The 24,318-nt window shown below is 39.1% G+C and overlaps 1 protein-coding gene across 27 annotated transcripts in view; it reads right to left on the minus strand.

The window, feature by feature from the left end:
- The window catches only part of TNRC6B (trinucleotide repeat containing adaptor 6B), a 133,675-nt gene that overhangs the window by 27,982 nt on the left and 81,375 nt on the right, over positions 1-24,318 (minus strand). For 24 of the 27 annotated variants that reach the window (XM_064420143.1, XM_064420133.1, XM_064420142.1 and 21 more), the window contains 9 exons: positions 22,073-22,094; positions 20,294-20,638; positions 14,622-16,949; positions 13,160-13,318; positions 10,529-10,707; positions 9,264-9,338; positions 7,907-7,952; positions 3,212-3,360; positions 1,878-2,048 (listed from right to left, as the gene is read on the minus strand). In XM_064420143.1, the coding sequence (XP_064276213.1) occupies positions 1,878-2,048; positions 3,212-3,360; positions 7,907-7,952; positions 9,264-9,338; positions 10,529-10,707; positions 13,160-13,318; positions 14,622-16,949; positions 20,294-20,638; positions 22,073-22,094 (3,474 nt within the window). The remainder of the gene's footprint in view (positions 1-1,877; positions 2,049-3,211; positions 3,361-7,906; positions 7,953-9,263; positions 9,339-10,528; positions 10,708-13,159; positions 13,319-14,621; positions 16,950-20,293; positions 20,639-22,072; positions 22,095-24,318) is intronic. The other 3 variants (XM_064420152.1, XM_064420135.1, XM_064420156.1) reach the window with 1 other exon arrangement.

Consider the following 24,318-nt stretch of genomic DNA (forward strand, 5'->3'; position numbering starts at 1 on the left):
GGCAAGACTGTGTCAACAAGAATTGTGGTCCCCCATTTTAGAGAAGACAGGTACTTTTCCTGAGTAGGTTGCTGAGATATCACTCACAAGGCTATTTTTTTTCCTCTGAAGGCCTTTCATTAACTAATGCTATTTTAGAATTCATATTTTAAAAATTTCCCTTCTGGATTTGGGTATTTTCCTTTCCCTTTTCTCCCACTAAATTTGAAGAAAATTTTCAAGTGAGAAAAAGAGTTGTGGGGTTTTTTTTTTCCCCACTGGTTTATTTTCTAACACAAGAATACTTGCTGAGTTTTTTAATGAGAAGTATTTACCGATTTATACGCAACTTCTGTAATAAACTCTAACGAACGAACAAGACCCAAGAAAATCTGTGATTATGTTTCACGATTTCAGCCCCTTGAGCAGACCTTTTCTGGTACCATTTTTCAAAAAAAGCAAGAAATATTATCAACAGTCTCCTACACTAATTAAGCTACACTCTCTTTCTTGTAAAAGCTGAAGCTCATACTCCAAAGCATCCTTATGTGCCATGAGTTTGTCTTTTCAGTTTCCAGACCCTCAGAATTTCTCATGTCCTGCTGTCTATCAGGGTGTCTGTGACACTCAGATACTTGGGGTTCTGAAGAGTGCATATTCCACTCTTCAGCCATCATTCCCTAATCTCCTGTCCATGCCAGCATTGCTGCATCCAACATAAATCCACCATTATTTCCAACTGAGATTGTGCAGGCCTTCACTAAAACCTTTCCTTCCCTTATACACCAGGATTTCATAAATCCTATCATAACATTGTGCATAATACTCCTACCATTAATACTGTGCATCCTCTGCTATCCTTTTGCTTCCAAACACAAGTCTCTCCTCCTGTTTCTATACTGGCAGCACTATGGATTGCCTCATTCACCTGCATCCCCCTCCACCAAAAGTATTTTCTCTTTCAGAAGCAATTCCTAAGCATGCAGGAAGACAAAATGCCCCAAAAAACAAGAGGTTTTATTCTGCAAAGAGCCAGATGGAGTCAACTACACATTAAAATTTTTGAGAGGCCTTGAAGCTACAGTTACACTTTCATTTCTAACTCCTCTCTATAACATCCTCTCTTTAACAAGAGTTCTGCACACCGAGCTCAACAACAGGCCTGAATATTTTGGACTTAATCTGATGTTCAACACTGTGTCACATAGAAACAGAAAGACAACACAAAGAAACACCATCATGTTAGGCATATGACTACATAAGCTAGACCAGCTGCAATAATTAGGTACTGTTCTTTCATTTCCCAGTACTCTTAAAATATTTTCTTCTACAATAATGCAGAATATAATAGCCAGAAATTCTGCCAAACTGCACTTAATCACTTAACTACTTCCCCACCATTTCCCTGTACATAACAATATTGCTACTTCAAGAATTTTTGAAGACTACTACATCAATCCTTACTTTGAACTGTGAGGAAGGGAGAAGGAAACAGGCACAATGCTAACTCACTGCAACTTTTTACAGGCACATTTCCACATACAAGGTCTTTGAGTGGAGTCTGAAAAACTTCAGTGTTGGGTTTGATGAGGCAAATCAACAGCCTCTAACTGGGTTTTAAGCCAGCAATTAAAAGAAAGGATACCACTAACTTCACGACTCCTGAAAAGCACATCTACCTGCTGCTGCACTGTGATTTAGGAAGAGGCCAACAAAACCAGACCAAGTATGTTCTGATGCTAGGAACCAAAGTGGACTGATTCTCAATGACCTGAGACAGCTGAAACTTCCATTAACAATTTCAATCTATTCAGCAGAAAAACAAATGCAAGCAACCAACTGGATTAAGCCCAGGTTGCAGCCTTATAACAATGCATCTTATAAGGTGGCCTGCTTACTTGTCTAGCAGCGAAGTTTTGGGGACTGAGCCCTGAGCCGATTGCCCCAAGGCCGACGTTGGATAGTGTGGAACCAGAGGGAGACAGCTTGTAGCTGGGAGAAGGGGAGAAGGGAGAGCAGGGAGCCTCATCCCCAAGGCACCCATCTTGATTGGAGAAAGGCAAAGTCAGCTGAAGCAGCAGTTAGCCAACAGCAGGAGTTGGTTAGTGAAGCAACAGAATGCAAGAGGAGAGAAAGAGGGACGTGAGTGACTAGGAAGAAGCAAAGTTACTTTGTAATAGCAGTTACAAGGACAAAACTTCTGATTCAAATGATCGCTTGACAGTTAAGACTTTGGTCCAAGGAGATACTCTTAAGTTTTCCTTTTAAAAATACATTTTGAACTCTCATTAAATTCATTTCTGATAGTGGCTATTACCACTACAGAAGCAGACAAATTTTGAATGAATTCCTAATGTTAGCACACACCTACCACCATAATTTGTTAGGAAACGCATTAGCTTTGTTCATGGTATTTATTAATTATTCCACCAGAGGGAGTTGACAAAATTGCTTTTTGGCTTGTTATACCAAAATGGAGGAGTTAAAAAATTCCTAGACAGTTAACACGCCTTCAGAATTTTTAAACCAAATTTGTTTTCCATTTTACATGTGATAAACTGTATCTAAAAAAAAACCAAAACAGCCCTAGAGCATTCTGCATCTATTGGACACTCTCCAATTCATGATGTGAAGCAATTAATATTTGATAATAACAGTGAAAGCTTCTGTTTAAAATAGGCAAGAATATGAAAGAAACACTATCATAACATACAACAGATGTCACAGAGAAACAGATGTCATACAGAAGCTTACAGTACACGGACATACAGCATAAGGGGTTGTGGAATTTAGAAAGGGTGTTTCCAATATATGCCAGACATGAAAGAAAAATATTCGGAAGACTGTGATTACTTATATTTACTTAGATCTCAACCAATTTTCTTTACAGTAGATGACTGTAGTTAATAGCCAAAAGAATCACCATGATGAAACCTGTAATGAATTTTATTGCTACCAGTAGCTTACCCTTCCAAGAAAAAAGAAAGGAATTTGTCTACATCAAAACCAGTCTATTCTGGAATAAAAAGCCTCACTCTCTATAATTTTGTCTGTGCACACCTGACACCTGTTTTATACACACATTCATTCTACCAATAAAACCACCCCACACCTTTTACTACTGAGCTCATTCAGGGTTATTCAATATCTAGCACCTACAGAGAACTAGGGTAAAAACTGGGATCTTGAACAAAGAGGTTGATATTAATTTATCTAAATACATTTCTCTCACCTTCTCAAAATAAGGCCCACTATCTGTGGTTCCCATGTCTTTGGAATTAGGTGGACGGAACCCAGATCGATCCTTTCTCATCATGTCATTAAAATCCCCGAGATTGACAGCTCGTTTATCGACCTCGAACTTCTTATCTGGGAGACCACCTGTAAAAAAAGAAAGAATTTAGTGCAAATAATCTCATGACAGCAGGTTCACAGCCAAAGAAATACTCTTTAAGATCAGGGTATTAATTACATCTGTCTTATAATTTAGCACAGCTACAGTTGGTATTAATAGTGTTGAAAAATAAATGTAGGAAGTTTCATTTAACACTGAACATTCCAATTTTCTTTATAGAGTTTAATGTGAAGTATTTATCAAAATTTATGTCAAGATATAAACATAAACATTTCAACTAATTACATTAATTAAAACCTAGTTCTCTATGTCTCCCAAAACCTGCACTGTAATTTTTTTGGATTCACCATGTAGAAAGATTACTATTTAAGTTCTCCATGTATTATGCTTAGCTTCTGCTGGGTTTGACATTGAGAAATTATTTGAGATCATTTGAAAAATTTGCACATTATTTGGTGAAGATTGCTTTACAGTCACATGAACTTAATTCTTAAACACAAGACATCAACAGGTATATTGTAAATTCAGACAGACAACCTTCAGCCTGTAAACAATAACCCAACCAGTAACAGAGACACTTCTCAAACACCCTCTGAAGTCTCCTGCCATTGTTTAGTCAGTAACTTGGTGAAGTACGAGATGTCAATAACAGATGACCAAACTGAAATGTACACGGTGAACAAGACATTGATTTTCTCTAAAAGCTTTATCAACAGCCAGAGCACTGACTGGAAGAAGTTTTCCACCTTACACACTGAACTGTTGCCAAGAAACAATCTTTTTGGTCAAATGTGGCACCTGTAAGCTATGAGATGCATATTGCTATGTTGAAGTAGATGGAAAAAAAATCTTTGTTTTAAAATACGGATGTGCTAGAAATGAGCTTTACTGGTATTTTTAAAGAATAGTGTTTAGTTAGTAGCACAGTTGGTCTTTCCAAGAATCATTTTAAAAACATGTCAGCACAATTAACAATAAACTGTGACTTTTGCAAAGGAAGTTGGTGATAACCTATCCTACCACTGACAAAACACTGAACCTTTACAGAGCAGACAGCTAATCACTTTAACACCTTCAAGACAGTGTTTTTTTGAAAAACAGCATCTCTTAACGTCCAGTCCCAAACTATTAATATTCACAGTGATGCCACTGCCAAGAAGCTGTGAAACTGACCACTAATTGCATGGGTTTTGCTTACCCACACAGCTTTCAAAGCTGATCCAGCTTCATCATCTCAGATGCCTTCAACATCATTTATCACAAGACAGCTGACAAATCACCTACATATATATCTTAGCTTGTAACTGGAGTCACACTGACCTTGATGATCTTGTGGTTCTCTGATCCCTTTCTAACATATCCTGAAAGCTACAACTCTGAGTGCTTTTGCAGAGCCAAAGTGTCACAAACAGCTCAGTGCTGTCAATACCTACATCAAACCACTGCACACAATACCAGCAACGTGCTACTAAAAGGTTCACGTGCTTTAATTCCACACAGGAAGCCCTGGCCATTAGTTGCTTGAAAAGAAACTGAAAGCGAGGCACAGTTGCATCACTGTCTGAAATGAAACTGGGTCAATGCCAACACAAGATGACTAAGCCACAGAAACACCCTTCCTTCTCTCTGGTTATCCTGATGATCCAATCAACTCCTCAAACATTACTGAATGATGCCTTGTAAAATACACAGGCCATTAAAAGAGCACCTCTGAAGGCTTGAAGCACAGACTTGCATGCCACTTAGTGCTGAGGCAGCTGCTTAAACTTCAGTATAAACAAGGCCTCACTGAGAGAAATGATTGCATTCCTTTATCCCATTCACAGAAAATTCTAATGCAACCTTGCAATGTGTTGTGTGAGACTTGTCCTTTGAACTTGTCAACTAAAGCTATAAATAATGGAGGGGGCTAAAGAATAGCTTTTCCTTATGTAGTACAAGACAACTGACAAAATGAGAGATGTTTGAATTACCCTCTACAGTAGGCAAAAACACTTGTGTATGAATAAATATGAAGCCCCAAATTCTCTACATGCAGAAACACGGAACAGGTTAAAAGTTACATCATCTTCATAAAAAAACCACCCTATCAGTTCTTGGATTTTTCCCACTATTAAGAGTTGAGAAAAACACCGAAAAATGCAAAATCAAACAAGGACTTGGAAGATGACATTCACTCCCTAATGTGGGAAAAAAAACCAAACCTTCTAGTAAGTACACCTTCCCCACCACATACATAGAGCTTAAAGAAAAAGAAATCTGAATTCCATGCAGAATTATATAATATGATCCTGCACTGGGAAGTAGGAGACGCAAACTGCTGCTGACCAAAGTTACCCAAAACATTTGCAAACAAGACACTTAATATGGTGGAAAAAGATACACGCAGTGAGGTAACCCAAATGGAGAAAACCATTTGAAACATTTTCTGCTTGACCACAAAAACATTTTAAAAATACTGATTTTATACCTTTATCATGAATTCACCTCATCCAAGCCTACTGAACACCCACATGCACTTAGATATTGAGCTGCTTCATCTGAATGGTACAGAAGTTACAGCTTTGTAACATATTTACAATAGCCAGCTGGACTAATTAAATTTGTAATGTAATATAGAAATAGAAATTTTTAAATTAATTTCTTGCTTATTTACAGGTGATTTGAGAATTCTCTGATCTGCAGAGGTTTTAACTAATATATTAAAAAATAGACAAAGGTGATTGTTAAAAGAAAATACAAAATCTTAACTGGTTCTGACAAGCTACTTTACTGTAGCAAACTTTATATCTCAGAACTTACAGAACAGTAGATATTTTGATGAGAAAAGAAAAGTTATATCCTATTTTCAAAGCAGACAAGCCATTCATTAAAGAGATTTGATAGAAGAAGAGGTACATCTGCCTCAGGCATGTTATCGATGCCGCTATTTTCTGTCCTGGTCAGTAAATAAAAGTATTACTCTAGCACTTGAAATAAAGGGAACACGCTTTTCAAACAAGGAGACTGAGACCAATGTAGTAAGAATTACTGACAGGGCATGATGATCAGTGCCAAGGTGCTCCAAGCACACCAAAGCCAAAGTTTTCTTTGACATATGTGGTCCCCAAGCACAGATTTAACTCTGTGCATTTATCCATAAACTAGGAAAATATCATGCTGGCAGTTATCTGTCAGAAAAACATGGTATGTTGTAATCTTGAGTGAAAACCAGCTGAAGAACAAGCCTACCTCATAAGTAAGTCCAACTTTTAAAGTTTAGAAGTAGACCTGGAGTGACCAAAACAGCTTATAGCTTTCCACAAACAAATGCCATAAGCAGCAAGAGCAAAACTGCTACATACAAAAGTAACAGAAAAACCTATAAAGATGTGTTACATTCTCAGTCTTTGGAATGGAAATAAATGGCTCGAAGATCAAGGGATGCCACCACTAACGGGCACACTTAACTTCAGAAGTGCAACATATCAAGGTAAAAGATGCAGCCTTTCTGCATCCTTTCAAGGGTTTTTCTGAGCAGCAGTCACCTCGGAAGCTCTGATGGCATTAGGGTCCTTGAAAGTTCCAAAGGATCCTTAATTTGGAGATAAAAAACTAATAGAGCTATAATCAACATAATCCAGGCTACCATCCTCTTGATTTGTATATGTTTAGATCTGTTTTTTACCCAGAGCATCTGAAGGCAGGTGAGAACTGAACACCCATGATGGCGACTGATCTCCACCTAGACATTCTTTAGAGAAGCATGATACAATCAGAGTCTGAATTCTAGGGTGGATGTATGAGGCCAAACTGGAGAGATCAAAAAATTGTTACCTTTCTCAAAACTATCGTTACCATATAAATATTTTTATCATCTCTTACTGAAATCCTTCACTACCTCAGAGGAAGACAGCAATTTTGGGAAAAATGAACAACTGAATCCTCTATGAAGTATGACAGAAATTTAAGAATGTAATGGACTCTAAGCTGACAGACACTGCATCTGTCTGGATTGTATCAGAATACCAAATCCAGACCATGTATTAGATGCAAGCAAGTCTTGACTACCACAGTTCTACCTTTGGTACCAAACAGCTGTGTAGCAATTGTGGTGAAGCTATCCAGAACATAAAATTTAGTTCTACCGAAAAGTAATTTGTAATAGCCTGAGGCATGCAGCTGCAGAAATCAATGAAAGAAGATAATTTTTTCCCCTCAGATCACCTCCATGAAGCTGTAGTAAATGGAATATCCTACTGGCAGGAGGGAAAACAGTACTTGACTACCAAATGGGAAAGATTTTCACTTTCTTGAAACAGTAACAACGAATACACACTTGCAAGATTAAAACAGTCTTAAAGATGTCTCTGCCCCAAGTTACAGTTCTCCTCTGTACAGGTATATATCATAATCTTGCACACCAGAGTCAAAGCTCACAGACAAGACAGAAGATGATTTTTACTCTACCCTTATATTATGAGGAGTGCTAAAATTAAGAATCAAACCCTTCCAGAGTACAGCAGGTCATCCCCATAAAAACACTACACGTGATCTCACATTTCAAATGCATTGCAATTAAAATATACGTACCTACAGACAAGTCCATCTTACTGCCTGGAATGTCGTCAGTTTGACTCTGGAGGAAAAAAAAAACAAACCACAATTCAGTTCTGACCTCTGTTCAATGCTGAGAAATATTTCAGAAAGGTGGAATGCAGAAAGAACATGCTTGTGCTAATGAAGGTTTTACTTGAAACTGAACACAAGGGTTTCTGATACCACCCTGGACACAACCCCCTAATGCTGTGCATGGCAAGTTCACCCGTGTGAAAGCAGACACACAAAGGCAGTGACGGACGAAGATGGACACAGAGCTGCTCCATAAATGAACCCCTGGCCTTGTGTTCCAGCCATTGAGTGACAAAACACTGAAAATAGTGGCCAAAATGACAGCTCATCTTCATGACCTGTCATGCCATCAAATCTTGAAACTGCCATGGGATTCTTCAGTTGGCAGTCTGGGACAGGGTGTTCCCATAGCTTTCAGAAGCATCTACTGTCTAGCAAACTGAATTAGAGCTTGAGAGCCAAAAGACATTGCAAACTAAGCCTAAGCATGTCAGTGTCTTATGCAGCCTAAGACTTCTCACACAAACTCTGTATTGTTATCTTCTGCTAGCTAGTATTACATTGTATTCCTGCTTCACAGGATGACAACTGGAATAATATTCCGCAAAATATTTTACACATTAGCTTGTCAGAAGTCCCTTTATATAAAAATTAATACAGAATTATTTTTTAAATACTCCCCTACGGTTCTGTCCTCTTCTCAATTACGTGATATTTATTTATTCACTTTACCAAACAATCTTTACTTATGGATTCATAATGAGCCCTTTTTTTCCTAAAAAGACCCTGCTGTACTTCAATATAAATTCAGCCAAGACAGACACAGAGCTGTAAACCTCCTTTTCTGATAGATGGCTGAGATTCAGAATGAGTACCTCGGACTTATCACAGATATCTGACACTACAGGCAGGAGCCTCTATCTTAAGTGCTCTAAACAGCATGATATGAAAATAAAACTAAAAAACCCAATCCCAAAAACAAAGCAACAAAAACCTCACCCCACACTAAAAATCAACAATCCTCCCACCCCAAAACCAACCAAACAAAATAAGAAAACACACATCCTCCTCCCAAATCTATTACTTGCAAGGAAACTGCAACCTCAGAGGAGGAGCTATCATAAAGCAACTTTAGGAATCGAAGGAGATTTAGGGTTTTTCTGAGAAGCCATTCTGAGCCAGCTACTACAGGTATTATAATCAACATCCCAGCACAGCAGATGCAGATAAATAATTGTGAAACAGTTGATATTTTGACTTATTTAAAGCTTACAGCTCCTTCACAAAGCTGCACTTAAAAAAAATAATAAATACTTACTAGCAAGCCCATATTTGAAAACTGTTTGGATAAAGGGTTCATCCACGAATCACTATTTCCTCCTTTTAATGCACACTGAAAAAAAGGAGAAAAATATTTTTAAGAAACTTGATTCCTTAAATTCTTTGTTATCCTTGAGATGTGCATGTTTAAAACGAAAATTCTGGTACCAGAGAAACTCATCTCCTGAAAAAATAACTAAGTATTTACATGTTTGGAAACATTTACCAAATATTCTGTCTTGTACAATTGCCCACTGTTAGATATTCCAAACTGGCTGGACATTGTCATGCAGAATGTTTATCACACTTTCAGTTTCATTCTGCAATCTGGAAAGCTTTGTGAACATTATTTTTTCTTCTGTTACAGTTTAATACATTCTTTAATTCAGTGCATTCAGAGGCAAATTACTTCCTTTCTTCCCTTTAGCATGGTGTCTCTTGCACAGGCACTGTGCTAACCAGGGTCTCTTCTTGGCCTTAGTGCAATTCAGAGATCACCAAAACCAATACTAACACAGTTCACCAGTGAAACAATTTTCAGTTTTTCTGGTGGTTCCAATAAGAAAGCTTTAAATGAGAAAAAAGTCCCTGAGAATAATTTCTGTGAAACATGAATTGTGAAACTTCCTACCATACCACAGTAGTATTTCCATGTCTTAGGAAACTGCAGTGCCTTGCCTTTTGAGTCTGCCCTAGCTACTTCATGAAAAGCAGACACAGCGCAGTCCTTCTAATATTAACACAGTAACAAGTGCTACTGTACTGAAAAACTTCAATGAAAACAAACCTTAAAAAGAAATTTACTCAGGACTACAGCCAAGCTCCTGCTCCTGTTTGAGGCCAAATGTCAACAACAACAAACATAAGTCAGACATAAATCCAACGTTGTTAGAAATAAGAAGTTCATGTGCCAAAAGGACTGTGGAATGCAAACTTCAACAGGCTGTGCAAGAACAACAACAGCAGCCTAACAAAGATGTGTCAGCAAGAGAAGAGAAATAGCCTCGAGATACTTATTTTCATTTAGTTATGGCTGTGCAGCTTACCAAAAGAATTTGACACCTACTGGAAGATTTATTAGTCATAACAGGTGTGATGTATTAAAGCAAATCCAAAAACCTCCCCTTTTTTTACACCAGTTTAAGAGGCACCTTGCTGAAACTCTGCAAAACCTTCTTAAAAAAATAACTACATAATGCTCTAACATATCAGTCAGACTGTTTTCAGACAACACAGTAGTAATGACTCATTCAAGCATTTTACCTTCATTTGTGTTTTCTTTCCTCCTTGTCCCCAGCTTGTTGAGTTGTGGGAGGAACTGCTTCCCTGAGAGCCTGCTGTGTTCCAGACTCCTCCCTCCTCCTCCTCTTCCCAGCTGGAATGACGTGTTCCTGTCACTGGCCCATCACTCTCTCCCCAGCCATCTTGCATAGATTTAGAACCTTTAGAAAAAAACAACAAAAAGAAAAGCTCAGAAGCAGTCTACAATGCTATGCAGCTGGTGATGTGACACTGCAACGTTGGCTGAGAGCATCAGAATCGCAAAGGAACTAAAAAAATAAATTCAAAAATGTGTCTTCACTCTTAACAGCTGTAACAACTTGTGCACGAATTCCAAAACCCAAGAGATTTGGTGGCATGTTCACATGTCATGTTGTGCAACTATTTTAAAGAAATGTCAAACCTTTAAAGATACAATAGCAATAGGGACCTCTTATACAGATACAGCTGCATTTAAAAGGCAACCTACTATTTTTGAGTGCAAATGAAAGCCTTCAAAGCACACACAAAAACCAGGGGTGCTGAAGACTCTGGTTCAGGTCGTTTATCAATTAATTCCTCTCTCACTTCAAAACCTCCCCTTGCCATAAAATTACTCTTCCATAAAATTACAAGAACAACTTTTAAGTAGAGTCTGAAGGCAAACACCTGACATGTCTGAATATAAAAAAAGTCAGGAATTGCAATTATTCTACCATGGGGATCTCTATCCTAACCACAATGAAAGTAAGTACAGCAGCATTTTATGGTGGTTTAAGAGATACCCTAAAATGCACCATAAATAAACATTCAGATACTTCAGAGGAAACATCTTTTTAAAGTCTGTTCAATTGGATACTAAAACTGAGGGCTGCTTATGAAGCATACTAGTCTAAGTGCAAAAAATCTACCCCTTGGCCCTTAATCCTGCTACTTATACAGAAAAGGCTACATTAAAGTATTATGACTGCAGAGTCAAGAACACAATCTGGAAATGTTATACTGGGTAGTCTCTGCAGCTTTAATTTATTTCTGGTGACAGTGCTTAAATATATACTATGCTACTACATGACCAGAGATTATTTTTCTACACTGACAGCTCTCTAGGACTCTTGAACATGAATCTGGACAGTGATGTAAAGATGACTTGTTTGTATGACAGCAGCTTAACTTTTTGCATTTGTTGAGTAAGGAGATACCAAGAGCCATAGAACACAAATGAAATTTTCAAGGTAAGAAAAAAAAGTACTACAGAAAACTGAATTTGTTCCTATTTCTGCCAGAACATTCTCATGCAATGCTGGCGGAACTATGCAAATGTCATTTTCTAAACAGGTGGATACTGATCTATGCTTCTTTCCTTAGCTCCAAACTGATTTTTTCCCTTTTCTGATACAGCTAGTCTGTATCCTGTGCCTAGTTTTGCTCCAGAGCTGGGGACAGCTCACATAGAGAAGAGCATGTGTAGGCTGCAGTTCTTTGGTTATGGCACACATACAGACCAGTCATGGTAAGCAAGCAACCATGCATAGTCTCAAAGGACTCTATTAAGCATTAACCAGTCAACAGAATTTTCAACAAATCAGTTTCAGAAGTTCTTATTTTGGTCATATTTAAGTATCTTTTTATAAATAAAAGGAGACAGCCATCTGAAATCAGCTTAACATCCTCAAAATGCCAAGTCTGTGAGGCAGGCATGGGAAGCCTGTCATCCACAAAAGCCTGCTGTAACAATAACACTACGGAAGCAACGCTTTTTTTTGTTTCAGAAATGGCCAAAGTATTTAACTGGCATGGGAGGAAGGGAGAATGACCCAACAGCAAACTACCTACACAGAACTTCATTTCAAACAATTACATGTTGCAAAAGCAACTTCTGGGCTGGAAACAGTTTTACAGTGGGCATCATCAAGTCAAGTTCAGTAACACCATCATCAGTAGCTCCTACAGGAAGTTTACATCCAAATGTTACTGACTTTGGCAATAATATTGTTTTTGTTTGTTGTTTTTTTCCTTATAATAAGTGAAATACAAATTATACAAACAACTTACATCACCAAGAATAATATCCACCAAAACTCTTAATATAGCAAAACTTTAACTTTGAAGTAAATTTTCAAAATATTTCAACATCTCATGCATGAAAGACACTGCAATAGGCATTTAGGTTCTACTACGAAGTGCAGTTCTTAAGAGTTACAATTTTTCTCACACTATTAAAAAAAATAATTCAAAGCTAGGTTGCATTATCAAAGCATAGATAATGATGTAATGGCCTGCACAGTGAAATTTGTCAGTTCAGTGCACGCTATTTGCTGCTATGAACAGAAAAGATGACTTATCATGTAACAAGTAGGCAACCAGAGAAAAATACACATTTCCTTACTGTGTTTCAGCACTTCCAGAATCAGAGTTGCTCATTTAATTGCTCAGTTAGGAAATGTTTTACTACTTTAAAAGACAAAATTTCAGTCACTTACAAACACTTAATACTCATCCATCAAAATCCTATAAAAACATTCAACACTGCTTTTACACCTCAGATGATTCCTCCACAGGTGAGCTATGTCAAAAGGCCAAACACAAAAATCTCCAAGTCAATTGCAAAGAACCAGCTGTCTGGCCTGTACTCACTAGATTTCATGGCATTCGGGGCGTTGGAAGGTGCATTCCCCCAGCCTGTAGTCGATGCTCCTGTGTCATCTACTTCACCCCACCCGGGACTGGTTTCATTTGGCTCACCCCAGGCGGACGTACCATTATCTGGAGCAGGTGGAGTGCTTTTGCTCCAGACTGCACAGAGGAGAGAGAGGTTTCATTACAGACCATTTAGACAATGAACTGTTTACTGCAGTGCAGCACCACGTCATTAATTTACTGCTTCGTATTTTCTTGTTGAGAACTTTGGCTTCTCAGCAGCGTGGGTGCAACAGAATTGACAATCGTTCACAACTCATTTAGAGTGGGCACTGACCTCCAGGGATGGAAAGGAAGAGAAGAATGCTATGATGAGTAATACTCTTCTCCCAGATTAAACATGAACCCCACATATAATAGTGTCCTCCTATTTTTGAACTTTTGTGACTCATTACAAGCATCTAACTTAGGGTTTATATACTGACTACAGGACATATTTGCAGTACATATTAAGTCAAGACAGAATTCTTTAAAGTGTCTTTGAGTCAGAGGAAAAGATTACATAACAATAATTTCTTAATACATTACCAGGCTATGTAACTTTTTCTTTTCCTTATTCCAAAGAAGAATATATTTCTCCAAGTATTTTTTTATCACACAGCAAAGTCAAACTTGACTAAGAAATTGTCACAGACGTACTCCATTTCAAGTTTTAACTGAGTGTTTCAGAGCTAAATGTTTTTCACTAAAAATAAGTAAAGATTTTCTCCCCATATCTCTAATAATTAAATATAAAAATGCTATTTAGTTCAGAGAAAGGCAAGCTCAGGGGAGACCTTACTGCACTCTTAAAATATGTGAAAGCAGGCTGTAGTCACACTGGGGCCAGTCTCTTTTCCCAAGTAACAAGAAATAGGACAAGAGGAAATGGCCTCAAGTTGCACCAGGGGAGGTTTCAAATGGGTATTAGGAAAAACTTTTCACCAAAAGGATTGTCCAGCACTGGAACAGGTTGCCCAGGGAAGAGGTTGAGTCACCATCCCTGGAGATATTTGTAAGACCTGCAGATTTTGCAGTGAGGAACATGGTTTAGTCATGGACTGAGCAAGTTTTGGGCTTATTAAGTTTATGGCTGGACTCAGTCTTAAAGGTTTTTGATTCTGCAATTTAACCTGTTCCTCAGAGCTCAAAATGAATATGCAGATTTGTCAGCTAACAAACATTTTTCTTCCTGGCAAAGTGACCAGAATTCAGATCACAGTTACTGAAGCACAACAAGCAGAAGACTGATGGATTCAAATTTTAAAGACGCTTTAAATACAGACCCAACTGTTCAAATAAGAATTTGGTTTTCTTTATAGAATAAAACTATTAAGAATTGGTGACTACAAGCATCTCTTATGCATTAACGTTAAAATCAAATATAGGAGCTTGCTGAAGAAAGGAACAAGATTAGTACCTGATGCTTGTGATTTGCTAGTCATTGGAGTAGGCAGGCTCTGCTCTCGTGGGGCCTGTCCTCCTTGTGAGTTCTTGTCCCACAAATTCACATTCTTGTAGTTATAACTGCTAGGATCTCCCCACGCTGAAGTGCCATCATCAATATCCATTTTTCGACTGATTGACTGTGGAGAAGGTTCTTCCCAGCCACTAGGCTCCTCCTCTTTGGGGGCAGCTGGCTGTGGTCCGTTGTTCCAGTTTGAGTTTGGAGGCCGCCCATTACTTGGAGTTTGGGGCGGTGGACCCCAGGAACCAGAAGACTCCTGCTGTTGCTGCTGGTGCTGTTGCTGCTGCTTGTTCCAGGAGTTGGGCTGTCGACCCGTCTCGTTCCATGTTGAAGTTCTTTTACAATCGTCCCATCCACCCTTTGAAGCAGAGCCTGTATTTGCACCATTACCCCAAGTTCCAATCTCATTTTGCCCACCTTCACCCCAACCAGACACTGGCTTGTTTCCTGCACTTTCCCAGTTACTGCTTTTTGTTTGGTCAACTTCCTCTCCCCAACCGTTCTTTCCAGAAGACCATCCTTGATTACTTTGCCGTCCACCCCACCCCTGATCCTTACTAGAGCTGTCATTCCAAGAGGAAGATGATTTTTCTTCTTGCCTTCCTCCTCCCCAATTAGAAGAATTGGAGTTCTTATAGTCATTCCATCCTCCAGTATTTTTGGGGTCCTTCCACTCCGTTGGGGTTGAGAGCTCACCCCATCCAGACTTGTTTTGATTGCTTTGGCTGGGTACATCGCCCCAGCCCCCTGAGTTCTTTGTCTGTGTGGCAGAGCTCTCCCACCCCTCAGTTCCTTTATCAGACTTCCCCTCGGGTCGTGGCATCTCTTCAATGTCCCACACGGTATCTTGCTTAATTTGAGTCTGGCCCCAGCCGGTGTTTGAAAGCACTCGGGGGTCCAGGTCAGTCCTGCTCAGCAAAGTCTGCAGGACTGCCTGGCAATCAGGATGAGTAGGCCTGTATGATCGGCGTCCAGAATTGTGACTGTCACTACTTCCTGCTTTGTGGTTGCTTCCAGTGCTTTGACCTCCAACCTCACTTCCTGCAGAGCTGGAAGATCTTCCCCAACAGGGAGCCTGGGAATTGCCTTGGTTTTCAGGAAGAGGGTGGCCTTTTTGATTGTCCCATGCTCCAGTGCTAGAATTTGGTTGGTTTGGACCACTCCACTCTCCAATCTTCAGTTCATCAGACCCAGACAGCTGTTTCCATTCTCCCTGAGAGACCCCAGATGTTAATTTGTTCCCTTCACCCCATTTGCTTTCATTTGCATGCTGAGGGCCAAAGTTCCAAGACCCACCACCCGTAGACCGGTTATTGTTTTCCCAAGAATCACTTCTTGACCCATTAGGTTTTTGAACAGAAGCTCCTTTCCAGGAGTCCTCTCTATCCTTTCCATTGTTCCCATGGTTTCCAGAATTGCTCTGCCCAGAGACTGTTTCAGTTCCAGAAGACCCCCTAGCTGTACCCCAAGATCCAACACTCCCAGTCTTTCTTTCTCCAGTGCTTTGAGAAGGGGTGTCAGTGCTCCTGGAAGGGTTCCCCAAGCCCATTTCAAAGGGCATTCCCTTATTCTCCATAGGGTTTGGTGAACTTAAGTTCAAGGAGTTAGTGTTTCCATTTTTTGGTCCATCAGTGTTATGAATTTGAGCCTGTTCTCTGCCAGAGACAAAGTTAACACCCGCATTTTCCATCTTTGACTGCTGTTCCCTAGAGGTCTGACCTACTGTGCTAATCTGTGCATTGGAGCTACCACTATCAGATTCCAGAGTTCCTTTCCTAGAATTGCCCTCTTGAACCAGTGCTGGCCAAGCAGATGGGTTGCTATTTGGGTTAAAGTTGCTGAAACCAGAACCGGGACTGATTCTGTCTTGTCCACTCAAGTTCCTCCAATTACCAAGTCCATTGTTACTCTCGGCAGCAGGGTTGGAAGATTGAACAGATTTAGCCTTGGGATCAGATTTCCAGGCCCCAAGATTACATTCGTTTCCAGCGCTTCCAGACTGGCACTGGCTTCCTTTTCCTTTGTTACTAGTGGTGCTTCCTGGCAGAGCGTTCTTCTCCAAGCCAGGGTTCGAGGCACTGTTGTTATCGGTGGTGTTTTCGGAAGAAGACTCAGCATCTTTGCTGGCAATACAAGGCCACTCTTCCATGTCAGACCCGTCTACAATCACCTTGTCCCAGATGTGAGTTGGGTTGGCGTTGGTGCCGCTGTTGGAGGAGGCTCCAGGACCCCAAGTGGAATTTGCATAATTTGAAGCAGCAGCACCTCCAATTGCTGAATCTAAAAGAAAATCAACCAACAAAACACCCAAAAAGGTCATTAGTAATCCATATTATTTACAAGCATAGAAGACCAGATTTCTGACATCAGTTATCCCAGTTATTTTGCAGAGCATAAACTCCATAGTAACAGCTGCAGAAGTATTCATAAGTGAATATATACTGTTACTACCAGTACCAGCTCATATGACAACTTCCATGAAAATAAGGCAAACAGCTTAAAAAACTGGGTAACTCCCCTCCCAGACTTCACTCCTATGTTATATACTCCAAAGTAAAGATCACAATTTCTGGTTGCTAATACTTTCAATAAAAGGTAAGATCAGCTTTCAGTGCCTGTCTGAGGCTTCCAGTTCATTAGCTTAAACAATGAACATCCAATGAATGCCTTCCAGATCCCCCTTCACTGAGGGCCACCAGAGGATCCAGAGGATCCAGACTTTACAGCAGAGGTTAAAACTCCCTTGTAAGCTTTGAATATTGATGAACAGTAGTTAGTCTTCAACCACTAAGCCCCACCCACCAAGATCCAAAAGATCAAGCAGTTCCCAAGTACATTCTGTTCCTTCTGTTGCTTTAACCTCAAATGCAAACTGAACAATGGCAAGGAAGTATGACTCCACTGATATTTTTATCTGTCTATCTTTTCAGCACAGAGTAACCCTTTTTTTTTTCCTTCCAATTAAAAAACCTTTTGATTACACAAATCACAGGAAGAACTTAAAGAGGACAAAGACAAGCTCAAAAGACTGCAATGTTGCAAGGTTTTGAACTTAGAAATGTTTCAGCCAATGAATGATGCATAGGCAGCTCTGAACTTAGCAAGATCTTCAAATCAGTGACTTCAACAGAACATTTAATTTCTGTGAAGATGTTGTAAAAGTATTAAGACTGGAGTGCTTGCTCACCTATAGCATGCTAAGACACAATTTAATGGATTGTTTTATGAAACCAGCCTTCCCTTGCTGTTTTGACAATGGTAATAATTGTAACTATCGAAAGACTTTCACCAATAAAATTTAAACTTTTTTGTTCAAAACTGTCTTGTATGTCCTGAATTACCACTGGTATTGGAAGAATTACATAGAACACCCATCATCTAGGTCTCCTACATTGGTATGAGACAATAGTATATTTGGCATCATCTTTCAGGACACTAGTTTTGCCAGAAGGATTTCAGTCCTGGTAGAAAAAGGTCAATGTGAAGAAAGATTATGTGTTGGCTTTTAATATTATTCTCACCAACACCACCTATGACCATCTGGCAAATATAAAAATGTGAGCAAGTAGGTAAGCTGCACGATCTTCCCCACTGGGAACCTGCTTTTGCTTTCTCTCATGAGGCATGAATTTAACCATACTATCAGTGCATACATGCTCGGTGAAATTGGGCCAGACCCAAAGTTCAGTTTGTCACCAGCCAGAGGTGGGACCAGCGATGCATGAGGTGGACAGCACTGCACTTCCACAAGCACTTTGAGGAAGCACCTAAGACAGCCCTGGTGTCTCTCTTGCTCACCTGCTCATTCCCACTCCTCTGCACACCTACACTCTCATATGCTAGCATCTGTGTTCTCACTGATATTCAGTTATTCTGATGGGTAAAAGTCATCCAGACTGAAATCAACTTTAAAAACCAACCTGAATTAATTTTAATACAAGTCAGACCCCCAGCCCAGTTAACTCATTATGGTGTAGAAAAATGGATGGGCTGAGGCAGGTCTCAAGGACCCTGGTCTCTCCTGACTTACAGCAGGATAATGCAACTAACCCTGGCTAATACAGCCAAGTAACCTCTCAGTTGTTAATGCACCTTAAATGAAGTGTAAAAACATAAGAGTGTGTAATAGCAAATTTCAACCTCAGAAGAACAAATATTAAGTGTCAAATAAATACATACAACTTAAATAAAATACTTCAAATGGTCCTCATATAGTACACCCAAGAGAAAAAAAAAAATTGTTGCTCATAAGAAGTTTTGAAAACTTTTAGAATGCTTGACTAACACAAATTTTCTTTAGTCAGTCTACTACAATAACTGTGAAGGCATACCAGTACTAGGATTTTATACAGCAACCATAGAATTGAGTGCATGTTTTGTTTCAGGTGTTTTGTCAAAATAAGTTATCTCCAAGACATCTGTTTTTAAACTGATAAGTTAAATTTTTGCCATTGTAATTTGACTTTCACTTTCTCCTTTATTAAACAGCAATTATCAAAGACAAGATAAATTATAAACAGGGATTCAAATCTATGGCTAGGGCTAAAAATCTATTTTAGGGCTACAAATGAATTCAAGTAGTGAAGCCACAAGACAAATGGAATTATTAATTTTCCTAGAATTGTATTTAACAAGGACAGCCATCCCACCTAGCTCACTTGGTTCTGTACAAGTCACCTGTTTGTAATTCCAAACCACAGAGAACAAAAAAAAGTTTGATTTCCACGATGGTAAAAAAATCATGATCCCATTGATTTGACATGATTTTCAAAGAAAACTCAGATATACTGGTATTGTTATTTTCTTCTTTTTGACTTTCAAGTATTTAATATTTCTTTCTAAAACACCCTTATTTTTAGAATTGAAGCTGTCCATGACCTTACAGGTCACCTAAGTCTTTCTTTAGAAGGCAGATATTTTGAGTGGAATTTTGTTTGTTCTGCTATTATAATTAAAGACGAAGTATTACAGCTACTGCAATTCACCAAGGGTCTAAAAAATTCAGGAGCAGCTATAACTTCCCCATGCTCACCAAACAACCCTAAAATCAATTTATCTTCTGGAATACAAAATGAATGGAAAAGTAAAAACAGAACAATCACCACGGGTACAAAAAGGTTTATGTAAGTATAAGAAATAAGATTACTACCAAAAAAACAGAAGTGAGGAGCAATAGGTCATCTTTGTGTTTCATCCAGACAGGACGTGACAGACACCTGCCCTTTGCAGACCTGGCATCTACAAGTCTGTTTTACGAGATGATACAAAAATGTGACAAGACAGGAAAGTCATGTCAAAGCAACCTGAAGAGCCATTAGGAACTACTCAGTGACAACCATAAAATGCTGTTTATTTATGCCTCGCGTTTACCTTGCTGCAGAACATTTCAGCAACCAATTAAAACCACTCAAAACATACTTGAAAACATTAAACCTCTCATTCCATCTAGTAGTAAAAATGATATCCATTGCTGCCAATAGAAGCCTGTACACTGAAACAGCACAAGTCCCCCAAGAGCAACCTGAGTTTTGTTATATAATGACAGGCTTATGCACAATTTCAGCCATTCCTTTTCTGCCATGCACCAACACCTTCCTTTAACATCACCCATTATCACCACTCGCCTGTTGCAGTCCCACTGTCGCTCTGCAGCAGTGCTCCTGTCACTGGTTGTGCGTTGTTTGGGTTTGCTCCTGGTGCTGCTGGGGAGGGAGGCCCTGCTCCACCCCCAAGGAGCATGCAGGATGGCGGAGGGGGCTGCCCACGTTTCAGTAACACTTTGTGGTCCTGCTGGCAACGGAATCGCGGCGGCACCTCCCGAGGCATGTAGCGGGCGGCGCTTGGCGGTTGTCCGTTCGGCACTGCCACCCTTTTGGCATTGTTGCCACCATTGACTGGTGGCGATGGAGAGTTGCCAATTGGGCTGGCAGCCACTGGTTGGCTTAAACTTGGTTTCGTCACTTCGGGCACTGAAAAACAGGAAGGATGCAAATCAGAAGTTTTTCCACTTAAACCTGTGCTAGCTACAAGAACTCACTGTGACTCCTCGCTTTCATTATTTCATCTCTGAAATACTGTGCAGCTTCCACCTTCTCAACAACCAAAAACAATTTAAAGAAGCAGGAATAAGCAGTAGCAGCAGATCTTTTGCTTCCATGTGCAACTCTTTAGTCTAGGATGAAACTCTATGTTGACCAATTTTGCTCTAAGCCCAAAATTTCTTGCAAATGTAAAGCTGGCCAAGAATATACCCTAGACAGTGATTTTAAAATGTGAGCAGTCAAATTTAACTGGCTCCACCTTCCTGATCTTCAACTGGTTTTTGGATTGTTATGCCTCATCATCTTTATGGAAAATCTGATATCAGAACCCAAGTTTTCACCTGTTTACTAAACTACACAGCCACTGCATAAACAAACAAAAAGATGGGCAATAACCTGCCTCCTTTTGGATTCAGAGGTAACAAACCTCAGTTGTCTGTGCTGCTGACTGTCACCCAAAAGACAGTCCTACACAGAGCAACTGTATTTGGCTCACTTAAGGTTGCCCTGCTGGTCACCAGGTGCCTCTCTAAGCAAAGATAAGCTGCTTCTGAGGACTATTATGTACTGGAGATAAAAATCACAAATCCTTGAGGAGCTAACACCATCACAAAATTTGCTTAAGAGACTCTAGACAAACTAACCATAAATTAGTCAAACTTTTACAAATGCGAGATCAACACAAGTGGGTCTCTTTGGCAACATGAACACATTACTCTCCACATTTTATTTTTATAAGGGTTTTCAGATTTCTCTAGATAGGCTTCATTGCCCAAACCCCTAAAAGGTGTTGTTAGCCATTCAATCAAGTTACTATTTTAGTCCTTTTCTTTCACTAATGGCAACTTCCCCACAAAATTTATCAAAAACTGATACACAAAACAAGATTAAATATATTTTTGCAAGAGCTCAATTATTTAGTTTGACTTTCAAGACGGTCACTCATCAGTCCTGTCTACTGGACTTTTATGTGTCTGGGTTTAAGTTTCCAAATCCAAGTAATTTTCATTCAGTTTGGTACCTCACTATAAGCAGTACTTTTGCTGCCTTTCATTCCCTTTATAAAGATGGTTTCAGTCTTGGTTATTTGTCTAAAACCGTTGTAAAACAGAGAACTGAGTATTTCAACTCAGCTATCTTGTCCACAAACCTCATTTTTTCTTCAAGTATTTCAACGCTGACAACACATCGGCAGAATGGTTGCAGCTTCTCCATTTTAATCACCTCTGCTTGTTTCTTCTGAATACTCATATTCAGCGTTTCATCTTTACTCATATATCCTTCCTTTTCTAACAGTTTTGGTAAAGATCTGAATCTTGGCTCAAGTCAGTAAAAGTACTCCTTAGGATTAAAGATTCTTACCTTTGGTTTTTTGATCTGTGACCTGCAAATTAAGAGCAAGAATGTAAATACAGTTTTAAGCAGTGCAAAACAAACATTGAACACGTTGTGCTAAATCACAACCTTAACATATTAGTAAAAGAACAGAATTTGTTGTTGAATGAAAACAACCAACTCATTAACTAAGTCTAAATAGTATTCCTGGTTATATATATACACATATATATCCAAGGTGTTCAAAAGTACTACAACTGCTGTAACAACTCTGCCTGATGCAAAAGGCCCTGACAGAAACAATCATACTTCACTCATGATTTTAAGTACTCAAACCTCCTCATCCCAAACACGGGCTTCCAAAGCACAAATAAACATGTGCTACAGCATTACAGTTCTCTCAGATTCTGGAGATGAAGTATTTCAGTTAAAGTGTAACAAAGCCTTTCTTCTGTTGAGAGTATTCTTACAGTAGACTGTTGGGGCCTGAAGTAACCACAGCAGTCTGTCTCTCTGCCATCTCCCCATTTCACCTTTCCTAGAACATCTCTTCCAAGGAGAAGTAACTAAACCTTACTGGATTCATTTCCACACTTACAAAGAGTACCAGCAACACCTATAAAATAAATCTACTGAAAGCAACAAGAAGTCAATGACTGAAATGAGCATTCACGCTGGCCAAGACACTCAATGTGAGCTTGTGTTTGTATCTGTATCCTACATTGGTTCAGCATAGCAGATTTCAAGCTGCAGCAGTGACAAACACATCACTGGCATATTCTCTGGAATAGTGTGTATTGTAGCATTTTTTGAATCTGTCCATCATGAGTTCCACTACACAATAATGAAAAAACCCTAAAGATCATCATGTGTCAGGTTCTATGACACCTATTCTTAAAAGAAATTGCTGAACTAGTCCATATTTCTGGAAAGCACACAGCAACAGTATAGAATAATGAAAGCACAAGTAAAAAAGCAGTTTATTGTTGAAACTAACCAAGCCAGAACTCCTTTGTATGGTAAAGAATAAAAAGACAAACTGTACTAAATTGCTATGGCATTGTTTACTTTGGAAAGATGAAAACTGCAAAATGCAAAGTGGAACATTCACTGTAATACAAAATCTTAAGCATTGTAACCTCACAGACATACACTATCCCAAAGCCTCAAGGACAATAAAAATGTATCCATACAAAACTATGTCTGTACCAAGCCACACATCAATTTTCAACTTCACTTATGAAAAATCCTGTATGCATGAAATTATATCATCCTCTGTAACAGTTAAAGATTCTGTTACACACTTAATTGACCCCGATGCTTGGCTACTAAAGGAAAAAGGAAAAAAATACTAATTAACACAATCTGGTAATGCTGATAAATTTACTGTAGTCAACAGTAGACACATTTAGTAAATTAGTAACTTGTCTACTTGGACAGAAAACATTTTACTGAATCCTTGAAAAATTCTACATGATAAACACAAAAAAACCCTAACACCCAAACAAGAAACCTTCTGCCTATAATGTCTCTTTCTCCTAGTCAAAATGATCTGGTTTTGTGATTGCTTTTGTCTAGAATTCAAAAGCTGAAAAAAAGGTGACAGTGTCTCATATTTACAGCTGTCATCTCTCTGTGGGCAACCTGTGAGCATCAGCGGGGCTGGAGCAGCTGCAGTGAATGGGAAACTGGAATAAATCTCAGTCTACTGATGGCTACCAAACAGCACCCTGGACACCAACCACAGGTATTTTTAAGCTGTGAACTTGCTTGTATAACTTCCCCTGAAGTGATTTAAAAAAAAATAAATTCTTAAGTTTCAGATGATCTGGACAGAACAACTGTTCCATGTTAAACAAACTTAGTTTGAAAATGGTACCCTGAAATCATTGCTGCTTATTTGGTGAACACCTCCATAGCCAGTAAGAACAAACACACACATTTACATTTTGTCCATTTGGCAGCTCGCTTTGCCATTCTTAGCTATCTCCAGCTATTACTGTCAAGTTTTTCTTCTAGGAGACTATATTACTTAGTCTTTACCCTTCATGACAGTGTGGCAGAGTAAGTACTAAACAACTTACTAGGTGAGAGACCACACAGGAAAGCTGGCAAACCTCTTTTGTATTCAAAGCACCAATTCCTCAGTAAACAGCACTGTTATCAAGATGATCAGTATGGCCTTTTCAAGTTTCCCTTTTATCACTGAATATCAGCACATAATCCTCAAGTCTCTACTCTTTATTCATAAGGATCTGCTCTTTCTGGTTTCT

This window comes from Passer domesticus, chromosome 5 (genome assembly GCF_036417665.1).
Source record: "Passer domesticus isolate bPasDom1 chromosome 5, bPasDom1.hap1, whole genome shotgun sequence".
Taxonomy (NCBI): domain Eukaryota; kingdom Metazoa; phylum Chordata; class Aves; order Passeriformes; family Passeridae; genus Passer; species Passer domesticus.